The 13,346-nt window shown below is 40.8% G+C and overlaps 1 protein-coding gene across 1 annotated transcript in view; it reads left to right on the top strand.

Moving 5' to 3' along the window:
* The window catches only part of LOC126191343 (SUN domain-containing ossification factor), a 281,108-nt gene that overhangs the window by 25,445 nt on the left and 242,317 nt on the right, over positions 1-13,346 (top strand). Inside the window, exons 2-3 of the mRNA XM_049932178.1 lie at positions 5,695-5,905; positions 5,985-6,115. Coding sequence (XP_049788135.1) covers positions 5,695-5,905; positions 5,985-6,115 — 342 coding nt within the window. The remainder of the gene's footprint in view (positions 1-5,694; positions 5,906-5,984; positions 6,116-13,346) is intronic.

Genomic DNA, 13,346 nt, shown 5'->3' with positions numbered 1-13,346 from the left:
GCTTAGGAGGCGAGGAGACCGGCTGTGATGTTGGAGGTGGCCTGGCAGATAGAGGATGCAAGAGTGGCAGAGGCATTTCTGGTGCACAGCCGTCTACGCAGGATCATAGCTGGTTGAAGTATCACGATGCCCTCCCCTCAGCAGTGCAGACAACACGGAGACATCAGCCACAGTGACACCCGATGACTGCCAGCACCCATTTCACTCCATGACCAAAACGAAAAGTCCAAACAGCTATGCCAGGCTGGAAGCTTTGCGACGCTAGTGTTGGCGGATGCCCTAGCATAAGTTGAAGCAGATATAGCAGAGTCCAGGTCTGGCAGCTGAGCAATAACACTGCTGGACTTTTACATCCAATCAGGATAAACCAATAAGAACTGAGGAATTGGTCGAGAAACTCTTCCGGTGACACTTCCGAAACATATTTTTTCATCTGAGTCTTAAATGTTTGTACTAGTCATTCTGTTTTTTCGTTCGATTGATGGTGGAAAGGAGGAGCCGTGATATGGTGAATACCACTTTTTTACAAAAATCTTCAAATTCTTGAAATATGAACTGAGGGCTGTTACCTGTAACAAATGTATACGGAAGTAGACAGAGAATGCACCACATATGGAAACTCAGAATATGTGTGAGTTACAGGAAGCCAATAGAAATTCCAAAGAGGCCCCACAAAATCTGCATGAATTTGTTCCTAAAGCTGCTGAGGTGCTCGCCACTGTGACAGACGGGGGGAGGGAGGGGGGGCACCTGATGATGGGTGGCACACTGTGGTGAGGCTGCAACAACTCGCACTATTTCCCAATCAGTGCCTGGCCAAAAAGAATTTCTGCATGCTAATGCTGTTGTATGTGACATGCCCCAGTAGTCCACGTGTAATAAACGCATAACATCATGCCAAAGGGTGGATGGGACTACAGCCTGGGGAGTGGTGTCCTCTGTAGCTAACAGCTGAACTCAATTCCAAACAGAAAGATGATAATTTCATAAAGGATCAGAAGCATAGCCCGGATGTTTGTTTGGCTAGACATGGTGCACAAAAGAAACAACGTTACATAAACAGGATCCTTGGCTACTAGGACCGCAGTTTTAGTACTAATGATAGGAAAATCATCAACAACATTTTGAGCTTCCACATCTAAAAGAAAAGAAAGCAACTCCTCTGTATCAATCTCTGGATCCAGACCATTCGCAAAATGCAATAAGTTGTCAGTTGGTATGTTACGCTGAAGGTCAAAAATGTATTTCATAATTGTATTTGTGACAGGAAGGCAGCCCATCACTGTAAGTGATGTGAGGCTTTGTCCAGCAAGGATGCTGAAGGATTAAAAAGATACTCCAGAGATTTGTGGTCTGTGATCAGGTGAAACTTAGGCCCGTACAGAAAAACATGGAATTTCATTAGAGCGTACAATGTTACTAATAATCTTTCCCTATCTGAGAATAATGCTGTTGCACTGAATTTAAGTTTTTAGAGGCGTGTGCAGTAGGGTGTTCTATCTGTCCACATACTTATGAGCAAGGACGGTGCAAAGGCCAAACTGAGAGGTGCCTGTGGCTAACACAAGGTGTTGTCCTGGCTGAAAAGTGACCAAATAAGGGGCCAACTGTAGCTTAAATTTCAACATCTTGAATGCCTACTCACAAGCCGGGACCATTGGAAAGGAACATCTTAACGTAATACCACATGGAGTGGTTGTGCCTCAGTAGCAGCATCTGGAATGAATTTTTTGTAGTACGCTGTTTTGTTTAAAAATGCCTGAAATTGCTTGACAGACGGGTGGTATGGCAACGTGGCAGTAGCATACATATGCTGACACAATGATTTAATGCCAGCACTTGACACTTCAGGACCCAAATAAATAATAGATGGTTGGAAAAACTGTCTTGTCCAAATTGCACTTTAACCCTGCTGTCTGTAAAACAGTAAATAGAGCATGAAGTTTCTGCAAATTTCCTTCTGTAGAGGCACCAGACACTACCGTGTCACCTAAATAGTTGATGCTGCATGAAACTGACGCAATAAGTTGCTCTAAAAAGCACTGAAAAATAGCTGGTGCACTTGCCACACTGAAAGTCAAATGCTAGTATTTATAAAGCCCAAATGGTGTATTGATAACTAGAGGGCTTTTAGATTCCTTGTCTAGTGGCAGCTGTTAATATGCATCTCCCAAGTCAATCTTTGAAAAATAATGGCCCCTCAATAGTTCTGTGAACAGCTCGTCAGGGCATGGTAAAGGGTAGGTATTAATGATTGCTTCTGCATTAACTGATTTTTTAATGACCACAGAGGTGTAATTTACCTGTAGATTTTTTTTTACTATCAACAGCAGCATTGACCAATCACTGGGAGAAATAGGTTGAATAATGTCAAGGGATTGTACACGATCTAATTGTGCTTTTACGTGATCCCGTAAAGTTACTGATACTGGGTGGACCCTGAAGTAATGGGGGCAGGCAGACTGTTTCATTGTAATATGAGCCTGAAATTATGTTGCAAAACCCAGTCCTGGAGAAAATAAAGAGGAAAATTGGACACAGAGAGCATCTAACTGTTGATATGGAACTTGATTAGAAACCAGATGCAATTCGTGATTCGTCATCAGTGGAGAATCTGAAAAGTTTAAAAATGTCCAAACCAAAAGGATTTTCAGTGTAAACATTGTCCATAAGTATGAATGTTACTGAACGAACCACAGCCTTGTTAGTCACAGGTGCAGAAAACTGTCCAAGAATGAGAATATGTTGTTTGTTATAACTCAACAGCCACCATGACATTGGAGCCAGAGGGCAAGAACCAATTTCTACATAAGTTTGAGAATTCGTCAACATTGGTTCTGCACCCATGTCCATCTGAATTCTCATTGGTTTATTGAATGCATGGACTTCAATGTACAACTTGCTTGGAGATACGATCACTGCTGACACACTGTTCACATCCATGTTTGCTCATCCGCACTTAGGTTCAGAAGAAAATTACACACACATTACCCAGTGCTTGGGGCACACAGTCCGTTCATGTTGAAGCACGGGTCTGATGCTGTTATGATGTGGACTATTGTTGTCATGAATGACAATTACCTATATGATGCTAAAATGTATATTAAACTGCTGTAGTAACTTCTCTGTTCCCTTGCAAACTGACTGAAGGCTTGGAGGAACTGATCTGTGAAACTTCGAACCAGGCTTCTATTTGACTACCTGCAGTACGTGAAACTTCAAATGACTGAGCTATGTTAATGCTTCCATAAGTGTAGGATTTTCACACTGCAGAGCTCGCTCTAGAACTTCCCTATCAGGAGCAAGGTGTATGACTGCATCTAAAACCGCCTGTTCTGCATGGGATTCCGTATGAACATTTGTCACACAATGACTAAGTCCATGTAGTTCTGTTGCCCATGCTCTGTATGATTGTTTTGGTGGCTTTTGGCGACGGCAGAACTGCACACTAGCAGCAGTAATGTGAGTGTGTTTACAGTGATAGGTAGAAAGTAACTTACACATCTTACCAAAAGAAAGACTTGAAGGTTCCTGTAAGTGAGCAAGCTGACACAACAACTGATACACGCGAGGTAAGATCCATCACAAAAGATGAGTCTTGCACAAGCTTGCGTCTGTTACCCTAAATGTCTGGAAATGTTGCAGTCATTTTTTGTAAGCATCTCAGTCTTCTACTGCATCGTCGTATGCAGGGAATGGCGGTGGATACATGTCATTCTTGGGGCCTGCACGTTGTGCCACTGTAGTTGTTAAACTGGAAATAGCAACTGCCAGTGCCTGCTGTTGCTCGAGAAGCAATATAAGCACTGCCTCCATGGAAATTAAACTCAAAGGAACAATGACTGAAGTGAAACATGCGGAGTCGAATCCCATCCTCAGCGTCAAAGCGTTATAAGCCAAGGACCCTGTAACTTTATTACATGAAAAAGTGTAAACACATGAGAGGCAAAGTACATACAACGACTACACACAAGTGACCTGAAGTTGTTCTGTGTTATTTTCAGTGTGTGTCATCCAGATTTGCACACCTGGTACATTTACAGTGTATGAATCTGAATTATATGTGATCTAGAGGGCACTGGAGACGATGAGGTGCCTTTCTGATACCAAATTCTGTTATCTGCAACAAACCCCCTAAGTGCCTTTCAGGCTATCGATTAAATGTTCCCAGCTGAAAAATATCTTCAGATTTATGAATTGTCATTCTGCTGGGTACCAGGCCATGTTCGCAGTCAGGGTGATGAAGCAGCAGATGCAATAGCTAAGGATGCATGTTCAGAAGTACGAGTTTCTCAATGTGCTGCCCCTATTCATGCAGCTACTGCACTATTGAGAAACAACATCATGTGTCTGTGGGAGGAGGAGCAGTTAGGATTCGTAAACAACAAGCTGAGACCTGTGAAACCAGTGACAACCATGGTGTTCCTCCTTCCGGCCACTGTGATTGGAACAAGTACTTTTAATGCACCTCCAGACAGGACACTGTCCTCTGATGTGTGAATTCCTCCTAGAGCATGAAGAACCATCGGTTTGCAGTGCTTGTGGTGTACAGGTTTCTGCACACCATATTTTAACCAAATGCCCTTTAGACCAAACCATGAGGGCTGCTTACCAATTGACCTGCTGTCCATTGTAGGTGGTGATGAATCCAATGTGGTGCGTGTTTTAAGATTCTGTGTAATGTCTGGTCTTCTTAATAGTGGCTTAGATAGAAAGTTTTAATGTGTTTTTGGGGGTGGTTGCTTCATCCTTTATTTTCCAGTGGATCGTGTAGACAAAGCTACTTGTTCCAGTATGTTAGATGTTGTGTAGTTACATTTGTGTTCTTTATTTACACACTGCCCTGAGACATCCATCTTGTGTGTAACAGTGTGAGTGAGAGAGTCCCAGGTTGGCTGTGGATCCCATTTTTTAATTTACATTTTGTTGCAGGCTTCCCACAATTGATAACCACACTTCTACTCTTTTAGTTGAGTACAGCTGCTGATGACCTCACTGTTGAGTGCCCTATACATACCACCACCCCCACCACCACCCCCACCACCACCACCACCACCACCACCACCTGTTCGCAGCTCGTGGTCTAGTGCCTAGTGTTGCTGCCTCTGGATCACAGGGTCATGGGTTCAATTCCCGGCCGGGTTCGGGACTTTCTCTGCTCAGGGACTGGGTGTTTATGTTGTCTTCATCATTTCATCATCATCATCAATGTGATAGTGGCTAGATAGGACTGTGTATGAAAATTGGACTATGTAAAAATTGGGACTTTGTATGGGCACTGATGGCCGCGCAGTTGAGCACACCACAAATCAAACATCACCACCACCACCACCATATGCATCACAAACGGCTGGCGGAGCCTTTCACGCTGGCCTTTATTGTCATTAGTTCTAAGAGCCAGCAGGTTGTACAAGCAACTGCTGTCGCGCTAGCAGGTTCGGCGGCTTCTAGTGGCCAAATCACATCAACCTTAATGTGTGAACTAGGAAGCAGAACACACACTAATCTGGTAGTTACAGCTTGATGGAAGTCTTGCTTCTTCTTTTTCAGAATTAATGACATTTAATTCTGCAAAAGGATTCCACCTGAGAGTAATTTCCTCATATCTTTCAGAGATAAATACTTTTAAATGCTCCTGATTTAAAAAAAAAATGATTTTATTAATATTGTAAGCTGTGTTTTTCTCTGTTTCAGTTGTCTAGTTTTACTTGTGGAAAATCCTGAAAAAGCTGCTCCAAAGCCACATAGAGTGATAGGAAAAACAGAACATCGTAATGGCCAACAGTTTAACCACAATGGGATTGAGAAAGAAGTTCCTCTTAGAGAACAAAACTCAGATTTTCAGGATACCAGAGATTTGCCCAGAATTGGTCTTGAGAAGGTGACGCTGAAAAGAAATGAAAAGGTATTTTGTTTCTTTTCATTATTTATTTAATAATTTGTGTTAGCTAGGTAAACAGTATTTTCTTTTCATTTGATTTCAGAAAGAGGAGATTACTACTGCAGAAATACACTCCAGCTTTGAAGAAGCAGTTCCTAGTCAAACACAAGATGTCCACTTGCCCACTCAGATTAAACAAGAAGATGATGTTAAAATTGGAGATGTAGCCAAAGAGTGAGTACATTCTTTTTTTATGATTACTATATATACTCAGAAGAACAATTCCTGTGAGAAAATTAGAAAATTACAAAAAGACAGAATGTCTGGGTAGTACTTACCTCGATTTTTAATGTGTATTTTGTCTATACTGGAATTTTGCCTCCAGAAAGCCATCCATTTTGCCTCTTTGTAATTTTATACTTTTTCCTATAAAATTAGCCTATAAAGCTACAGTGTGGGTGTCCAATACTTACCTTAAAAATTAAATTCCAAGTACTTCAGATAAAAATATATCTCCTCTTGTCCTCAGAAAGGTTGGGTCTCTCCTAACCTGGTGTCCTACTGACCATGCCCTCCTTTCCAACCTACCCCAACATATCCAGCTTTCCTCTGTGATGTACAAAATAACAGTTCTGAAAGCTATAATTTCCTTATACAATACTTTGAATGGTATCATCAGCAGTACTTGTATTTCATCTCTTGAAGGTAAGTACTGTCACTTGATGTATTTTCTTAGTCAATTAACTTTAGGAGCTATTCAACATTTTTCACTATTCTGTGGATGTACAGATTTAAAGAATGTTCATTTTGTAACCATACTATGAGTAGATTTTGATCAGACAGAACCTATGGTCTGTGTTATTTCAGGATTTTATGCCAGATATGTGTTGAATTCAATTTATTTTCTGAAATACTCATGTGTAAATCGGAAAGTTATGACAGCAATGATATTTGTGATACATTACACACTGTAAGAGATGTGCATCATCATGTCGAAAAAGTATTTTGTTTTAACAAAAACATCATACCACAAAATGAGAAGAAGATGGTATGGGTGACTGTTTTCTTGCTAATTTATTTAGGAGAAACTTGAAATGTGTATAACCTCTCTTGCTTTTTTCCAGTGGCTCTCTAGTATAAAATTCTCTCTACATTCTAGATACATCACATTTGAAACAGGCACATATTAAGTTAGGCAGCCGATCATCTCCTGACGCTGAAGATAGTGTAAATCTTTGAAAGCTTAAATCTCTACTCAAATGTGGTACAACACGGGGGTGGGGGAATTTTATACATGAATTACGTGTGACTGCAGCTTGGTTTCACTGTTCCTTTGCCATTTTCTGATGTATGTCATTTTTCCCCTGCAAATGTGTCATTTAAATTGTGAATGTACAGTGTTGTCCTATATGGTAGTGTTTACTGTTGGCTGCATCTTATACTGTTAATGTCTATTCAAAAATCTAAATTAAATTGACCTCTTTCTTCAGTTTTAATGGATACATTTGTAAAACATCTCACTAATGTAATGCTGTATTTACTCATCAAATGTTAGGTACCCGTTTTAAATTTTCAGACAGATTTTCTGCTGGTTAATGCTTTTGGAGCTGGGTTTTGTTAATTCTGTCCGTGGGATAGTAAAACTGTTGTAGAATAGTGTTGTGATTAATAATGTATCTAACATGACATATACAGTTGTTTTATTTCTATTAAACATTGCATTAGATTCTGCTTAATTACTTTCTGCTTAGTATTGGAAAGACAAATCAAAAATGCTGTTTCATATTCTCGTGAATTAAAAACTCATTTGAACACACTCTTTGAAAATTGGTTCGAGAACAGTATTCTGCTTCTAGTAAATTAAAAACTATGTCATTAATCAGCTTGATGGGCACTCTGCCATATTTCTTGAAGAAGTGAAATCCTTAAATTCCTTTCGGAAAAAAAAGGTCAGTTGTGTACTTCCTGGATCACATTCTGTGTTTTTGACTATGTCACATCATCGAACCCCTAGTGTTTTAAAGTAATACTGAAATATTTTTACATCAACACTTTTAGGCAGATACCAGTTTTGCTCCCACAAAATTTGATTATGAAATTTAATAGAATCAGCTGGTTTTTTACAAAAGAATGTGTGTGTGGTGGAGGTGGACAGGGGTTGTGTGTTTTGCACAATTATGCAGTATGTCATCCAAGCGAACCTAGATATTGTCAGTGTGACTAACTTCCAAGAGCTTCCATGCCCTTCTTTTCAGTGGTGCTCTTCCCTTATAACTTGTATGCCGTTTACAGTCTGGAGTCAACCATTTTTTTATTATAAAAATAAAAGAAGTGATACGACAGAAAAACAGTTTGACGACTCCAGTGACAGCATCTTTGAGTTTCAAAGAACCATTTTGGATGATACAGATTCTAATTCATCTTCCAGTGTTGATTTATGTCCACATGACCAGTCTGTATCCATGTCTCATAAACAATTGGTTATGAAATGCATTGGTTGTCAGACTCTACACTTAATCACACAGCTCATCAGAGGATAGAACAGGATCCACTTGGTGTACTTGTACCTGCTGTGTTGCTCAGTTTTCAGGCACTGCCATACAATCTTGTTACAAGGAAAACCACCAAAGCACTTTGTGTGTAGTGCGAACTTTCATTAAGGACGTTGTGGAAAGTTATGGGTTGATATTCTGCATTCTGTTCTGTGTGAAAGGCATGCTGCAGTTGATTTGTAACATGCACCATTTCTGACTATCTCTTGGAAAGAAGTAATAATGACCTCTGGCTACAGTGGGCTCTGGATAACTCTATCAGATCTTCTTCACAGTGGACCACAGAGTGTGAACAGAAAGACAAACAAGAAAGAAATGGACAGTTGAAGATGTCACTACAGATAAACGAAGTCTAATGAGTAATCTGGAGAGAGAAAACCTGAGATGTGGTGAAATCCAGTGATTCATTATGACAACAAGATGATAGTGAAGCAAATACACTGCTGAGTCTGGTGCCAGTGCGCAGTGAAACTTCGGGCGACTGTGAGTTCTTATTGGCCAGCAGAATGATATGTCATGCCGTAGTGGGCATTGCTAGCACTTGCAGATGCAACAGCTCCATCTAGTGGCAGAGGTCCAGTTCCGTATTCTCTGTTGGGCTTTTAGAGTCGTCAGGCCAGGATATGAGATTCCTCCCCCATGAAATGGGTGCTTATAGCCAGAAATGGCCTGGATGATGTTTTCGAAGGTGAACTGGTGGCACGGTTGGTGGCAAGGCACTTAAGCCCATCACTATTGTAAGGACCCTGGCATGTCTGGAAGTATGCTAGAATGTGGCAATGAGGACATTATTGGCTGTGGTGGCGGAGGTTGCATGGAGGGCTCCAAGTCTGTGCCTAATGAAATTGCCATTGGTTTTCAAGGCCACAACTTATGTGGTTGAGGATGTGGGACTGGCAGTGGTGAGCTTTCTAATTCAGAGCATACCCTGGGTGGTGAGGCAGTTGCTATGAATAGGAATAGTTGGTTTTGTATGAGGACACTCCAAACCTTTCAGAGTGTCAATTGGAGTAATGCACTGTGCATGTGCTTTAACAGTTGTTGCTAGGGTCCAAGTATCTTCCGCTCCATACAAGCATTCCCACACTGCAGTGCCTGGCATACATTGCCCTGAGTGCCGGGTCTAGCATTCTGCAGGGCTTTGAGGTCAGGAGATGAAGTTCACAGTTGTCTCCCATGGAGGAACTCCGATGGACTACAGTCTTGGAAGGCAGTGGTCCTGCTCTGGAACATTGTGAGTAATACCATTGCAGTGATGGTTCCCTCTGCTTTCAACGTTCGCTGCTTAAATGTCCTTACCATATGCTTGGCTTTACCATTGGAGAATGTGTGAAATGACAGACTAAAGAGTTGTTTTTTGCCTTTTATGTATATAGTTGGTTGAAAGCTGCCACCATGAATTGGGGCCCATTATCTGATGCTGCAATTTAGGGAAGCCTTTACATGGCTAGAACCTGCACTAGCATGTTTATTGTGGCTTTTGTTGTGGTAGGCACCATGCTTACCACTTACCAGTATTAAGAGTATGCATTCACATAGAGCCCAGAAATAGCCGAAGAAGTTCAAAGGAAAGCAGTCTCAGTGTCAAAAGGGAGTGGACCAGGGGACAAAAAATTGACATGGTCTACCTGATACCAGGCACAAGCTGAACAGTTGTGCACCATGGCTTCCATGGCCTTGTTTAGACCAAGCCAGTAAGCATGTTACCTCCTAAAGCTTTCACCCATGATATTCCCAAGGCCCCTGACAGAGTAGTTGTAAAACTTGAGGCCACAGGGTGGCTAGGGTAATGACTCAGTATGCATCTCTCAGCTTCTAGTGGGAGAACATCATTGTTAACTGACAGACAGTCGTAGATGAAGGATCAAGTCTGGAGATCTTGAGTTTTCTTCTTTGAAATGTACGTGGACCAATCATGTAGCACATAGCGCATGACTTGTCGCAAGATCAGATCACTTCATTTGTGTGCAATGATTCATGGAGGTGTTATGGGAAATCTTTGAAAGATCTGTCTCCATTCTGTGTCTGTGTTGAAACAAGATTTCCTGCTGGTCAAAGGCAGGTCTGCCTATGCGGGAAGGAGAAATAGAGTATTTGCATTTGCTTGTTGTGCAGTTGGCTTCAACTTAATGGCGTAATTGTAGGAACTGAGGAAAAATTCCTGACATTGGAGCCATTGCACTACCCATTGTGGAAGACTGGAGCATGGCCCAAATAGTGCTATCAGTGTTTGCTGTCCATAATTACAGTGAACTTAATCTCAAATAGGTAAATGTAGAATTTTCTAATTGTAAATACAGTTGATGACGCCTTCTTTTCTGTCTGTGACAGGGTGTATACGACCCGGGACAACCGGGAGATCCGGGAAAAACCCGGGAATTTTTTCATCCGGGAAAAACCCGGGAATTGTTTAGAATTCCGGGAATTTTTCATTGTTTTAGTTTTAAGTTAAATTTATGTGATTTTGACTGGTAAGAACCAATACTCTAACAAACGATACTACTGTATCCTGCTACTGCAGAATAATACTGCAACAACAAAACATGAACAGGAGAAAAAAAAAAGAAAGAAAATAAAACTAAAGTTGCAAAGGAAATGCGCCGTATACTACAACAAAAAATTGCTCATACAAGCGTCTGCCAACAGCAAAGTGTGTCAAAGACTTTAGGAAGACTATGCAATGCTTTGTAACAACAAATTGTCTCCGATGAGAGTGGCGTGACAACTGTTTAATTCGTTTGAGCCATTGCGGGCGGGCTCTTGCGCATGCGTCGTTGAGTCGCATATGAGTAGTACCTTCTTCCGCTTCTCGTTACAGATGGGCGGCTGGGCGCCACTACTTAATATTGCCCCGGTTCGGAAATTAGTAAATCTGGGGCTGATGCACAGAGCAGTTTGAGTTGTGGTGGGGAGCTGTGTCGTCTCCGCGTGACCTGTGTTTACGTTTAGTGGTTTTGTTGTTTCCTCTTCGTTTATTGCTCTCACGTTAAATGATAACAAAACGGATTTTTGTGGCGGGGAGCTATCAAATGAATTAAAATACGTTGGCGTAATTACGGAAAGCTAAAATATGTTATTAGTTTTAGATTTTATTTCCACCTTTCTGACAGTCAAACATTAATCGCCTTACAGAACAATGAAGTTATTTTGGCCGGTTTGCTAGAGAGATTTGGCTTTCATTAATCTTTTCTGCTGAGGCAGTCAATTTATTTGAAACGAAGTGTTTAATTTCACACTATTGGCTAGTTTCAACTTTGCGCTGCATTTCAAGTGCACGTATGGCATTATGCCATAATAAAGAACCAAACATGAGATAATACAGTACTGATACCTCCAAGAAAATTTGCATACGAATGTGCATTTTAAGCCGAATTATGCGTTTTAGTATGGTTCACGAAATTCCGACGCTCTTGAAGTATCCTCTGATGTCTTGTTTCTTTTATGACATAATGTAAGATGTACGACCATATGGGCTTCCTGCGTCATCGTAGCTGCGCAAGCGCGGTGACGCTTGTTGTCTGGCGCTCTCTTGCAACTGCTGAAACGAACCTATTTCTAACAGGTCGCAGGAAAATATTGCGAATGGTGGTTTGAAAAGCGTAACATTCAAAGGAGATTTCCTTTTACGTAAGATGAGCTATGTGCGAGAATGCACGATTAATTTCTTAAATCACAAAGCGTTTGACTCTCATTTAAAAATCAACTCTTTGAGGACGACCATTTAGAAGACTTTAGAGTCCAGAACATCAGACATTTATGTCGTTATTAAAAATTTTACTGACACATTTGTGTGATGTATCTTAAAGTGTAACAAGCGCAAAAAAGATCAACATTATATGTGGAAGCTTAGCTTCTCTTCCAGCATATTAATCTTCAAGACCAATATTATAGGTGAATGCTATGTATATTAATTTAAACAATTAACTTTTCTTACTTGTGTGTTCGCGCTACTTAAGAGTGAACTTGCTATTGGCTGACTACATCACATGTCAGCTGGCGAGATCACGTGACATGAGCTATGACTGGCTTACAAAAGCACATCGCAATCTCGATTTCAATGCTTCGGAAAGTGACATGCAGTGTTTGGTGGAATTCGAATTTATACCTTCGTAATACGAAAATATGCAGCACATCAAAGGTCTTTCAAAACGTGTTCCCCCCCTCCCCCCCTGAGTTACGTTGTCTAAAGTGCCGGGAAATTCTACTTCGGTATGTAAAACCATTAACATTCAAAGGATAGATGAGTTTTACAGTGCCTAATAAGAGTATACTGCCACTTAACATGGAGAAAGTGTATTTTTAACCGGGAAAAGTCTGGGAATTTTTTTTCCTTGTCCACGTATACACCCTGTGTGAGTAGTTCCTTTGAGAGGATGTCATCATCTTTGATGCATAAGTGTTAGGTTACACAGTACCATAATTGTTTGTAAGTGCTAGCACTGCATCAGTGCCCTGTGGAGAGGCATCCATAACCAGAGTGCTTTAGTTGACACAATGGTGAAAATGGTGTAAGACAGTGTGCTGATTACCGCACACACATCAACTGCTTGAGAGTTGTTCACAGGCATCTGTCCACATGTACCAAAAGCATTTATTCTACAACTGGTCTAACCCATTACTTCCCAGTGTTGTGCAAACATAACACTAAGTTTAAGGTCTTAAATTGCAGTCATAATAAACTTATTATATAAAACTCATCATGGATGTATTAAAAAGCCTTTGAAAGTTCTCTGTGAATTTTGTGTTTCACGGTTAGTCTAACACCCCATGAAAAACATAAGCTTCTGGAAACTTCATGTTGCGTGTATGCAACACTGTGAAGAAATGGATTAGTAGATGCACAATATTGGGTGATTGTGGGAAAAGCTTTGAATAACAATTCACCTTATCCAAAAAAGCTTACAGCTCTTGTA

This window comes from Schistocerca cancellata, chromosome 6 (genome assembly GCF_023864275.1).
Source record: "Schistocerca cancellata isolate TAMUIC-IGC-003103 chromosome 6, iqSchCanc2.1, whole genome shotgun sequence".
Lineage (NCBI taxonomy): Eukaryota > Metazoa > Arthropoda > Insecta > Orthoptera > Acrididae > Schistocerca > Schistocerca cancellata.
The sequence above is the reverse complement of the archived record's forward strand: the minus strand, read 5'-3'. Positions and strand labels throughout refer to the sequence as shown.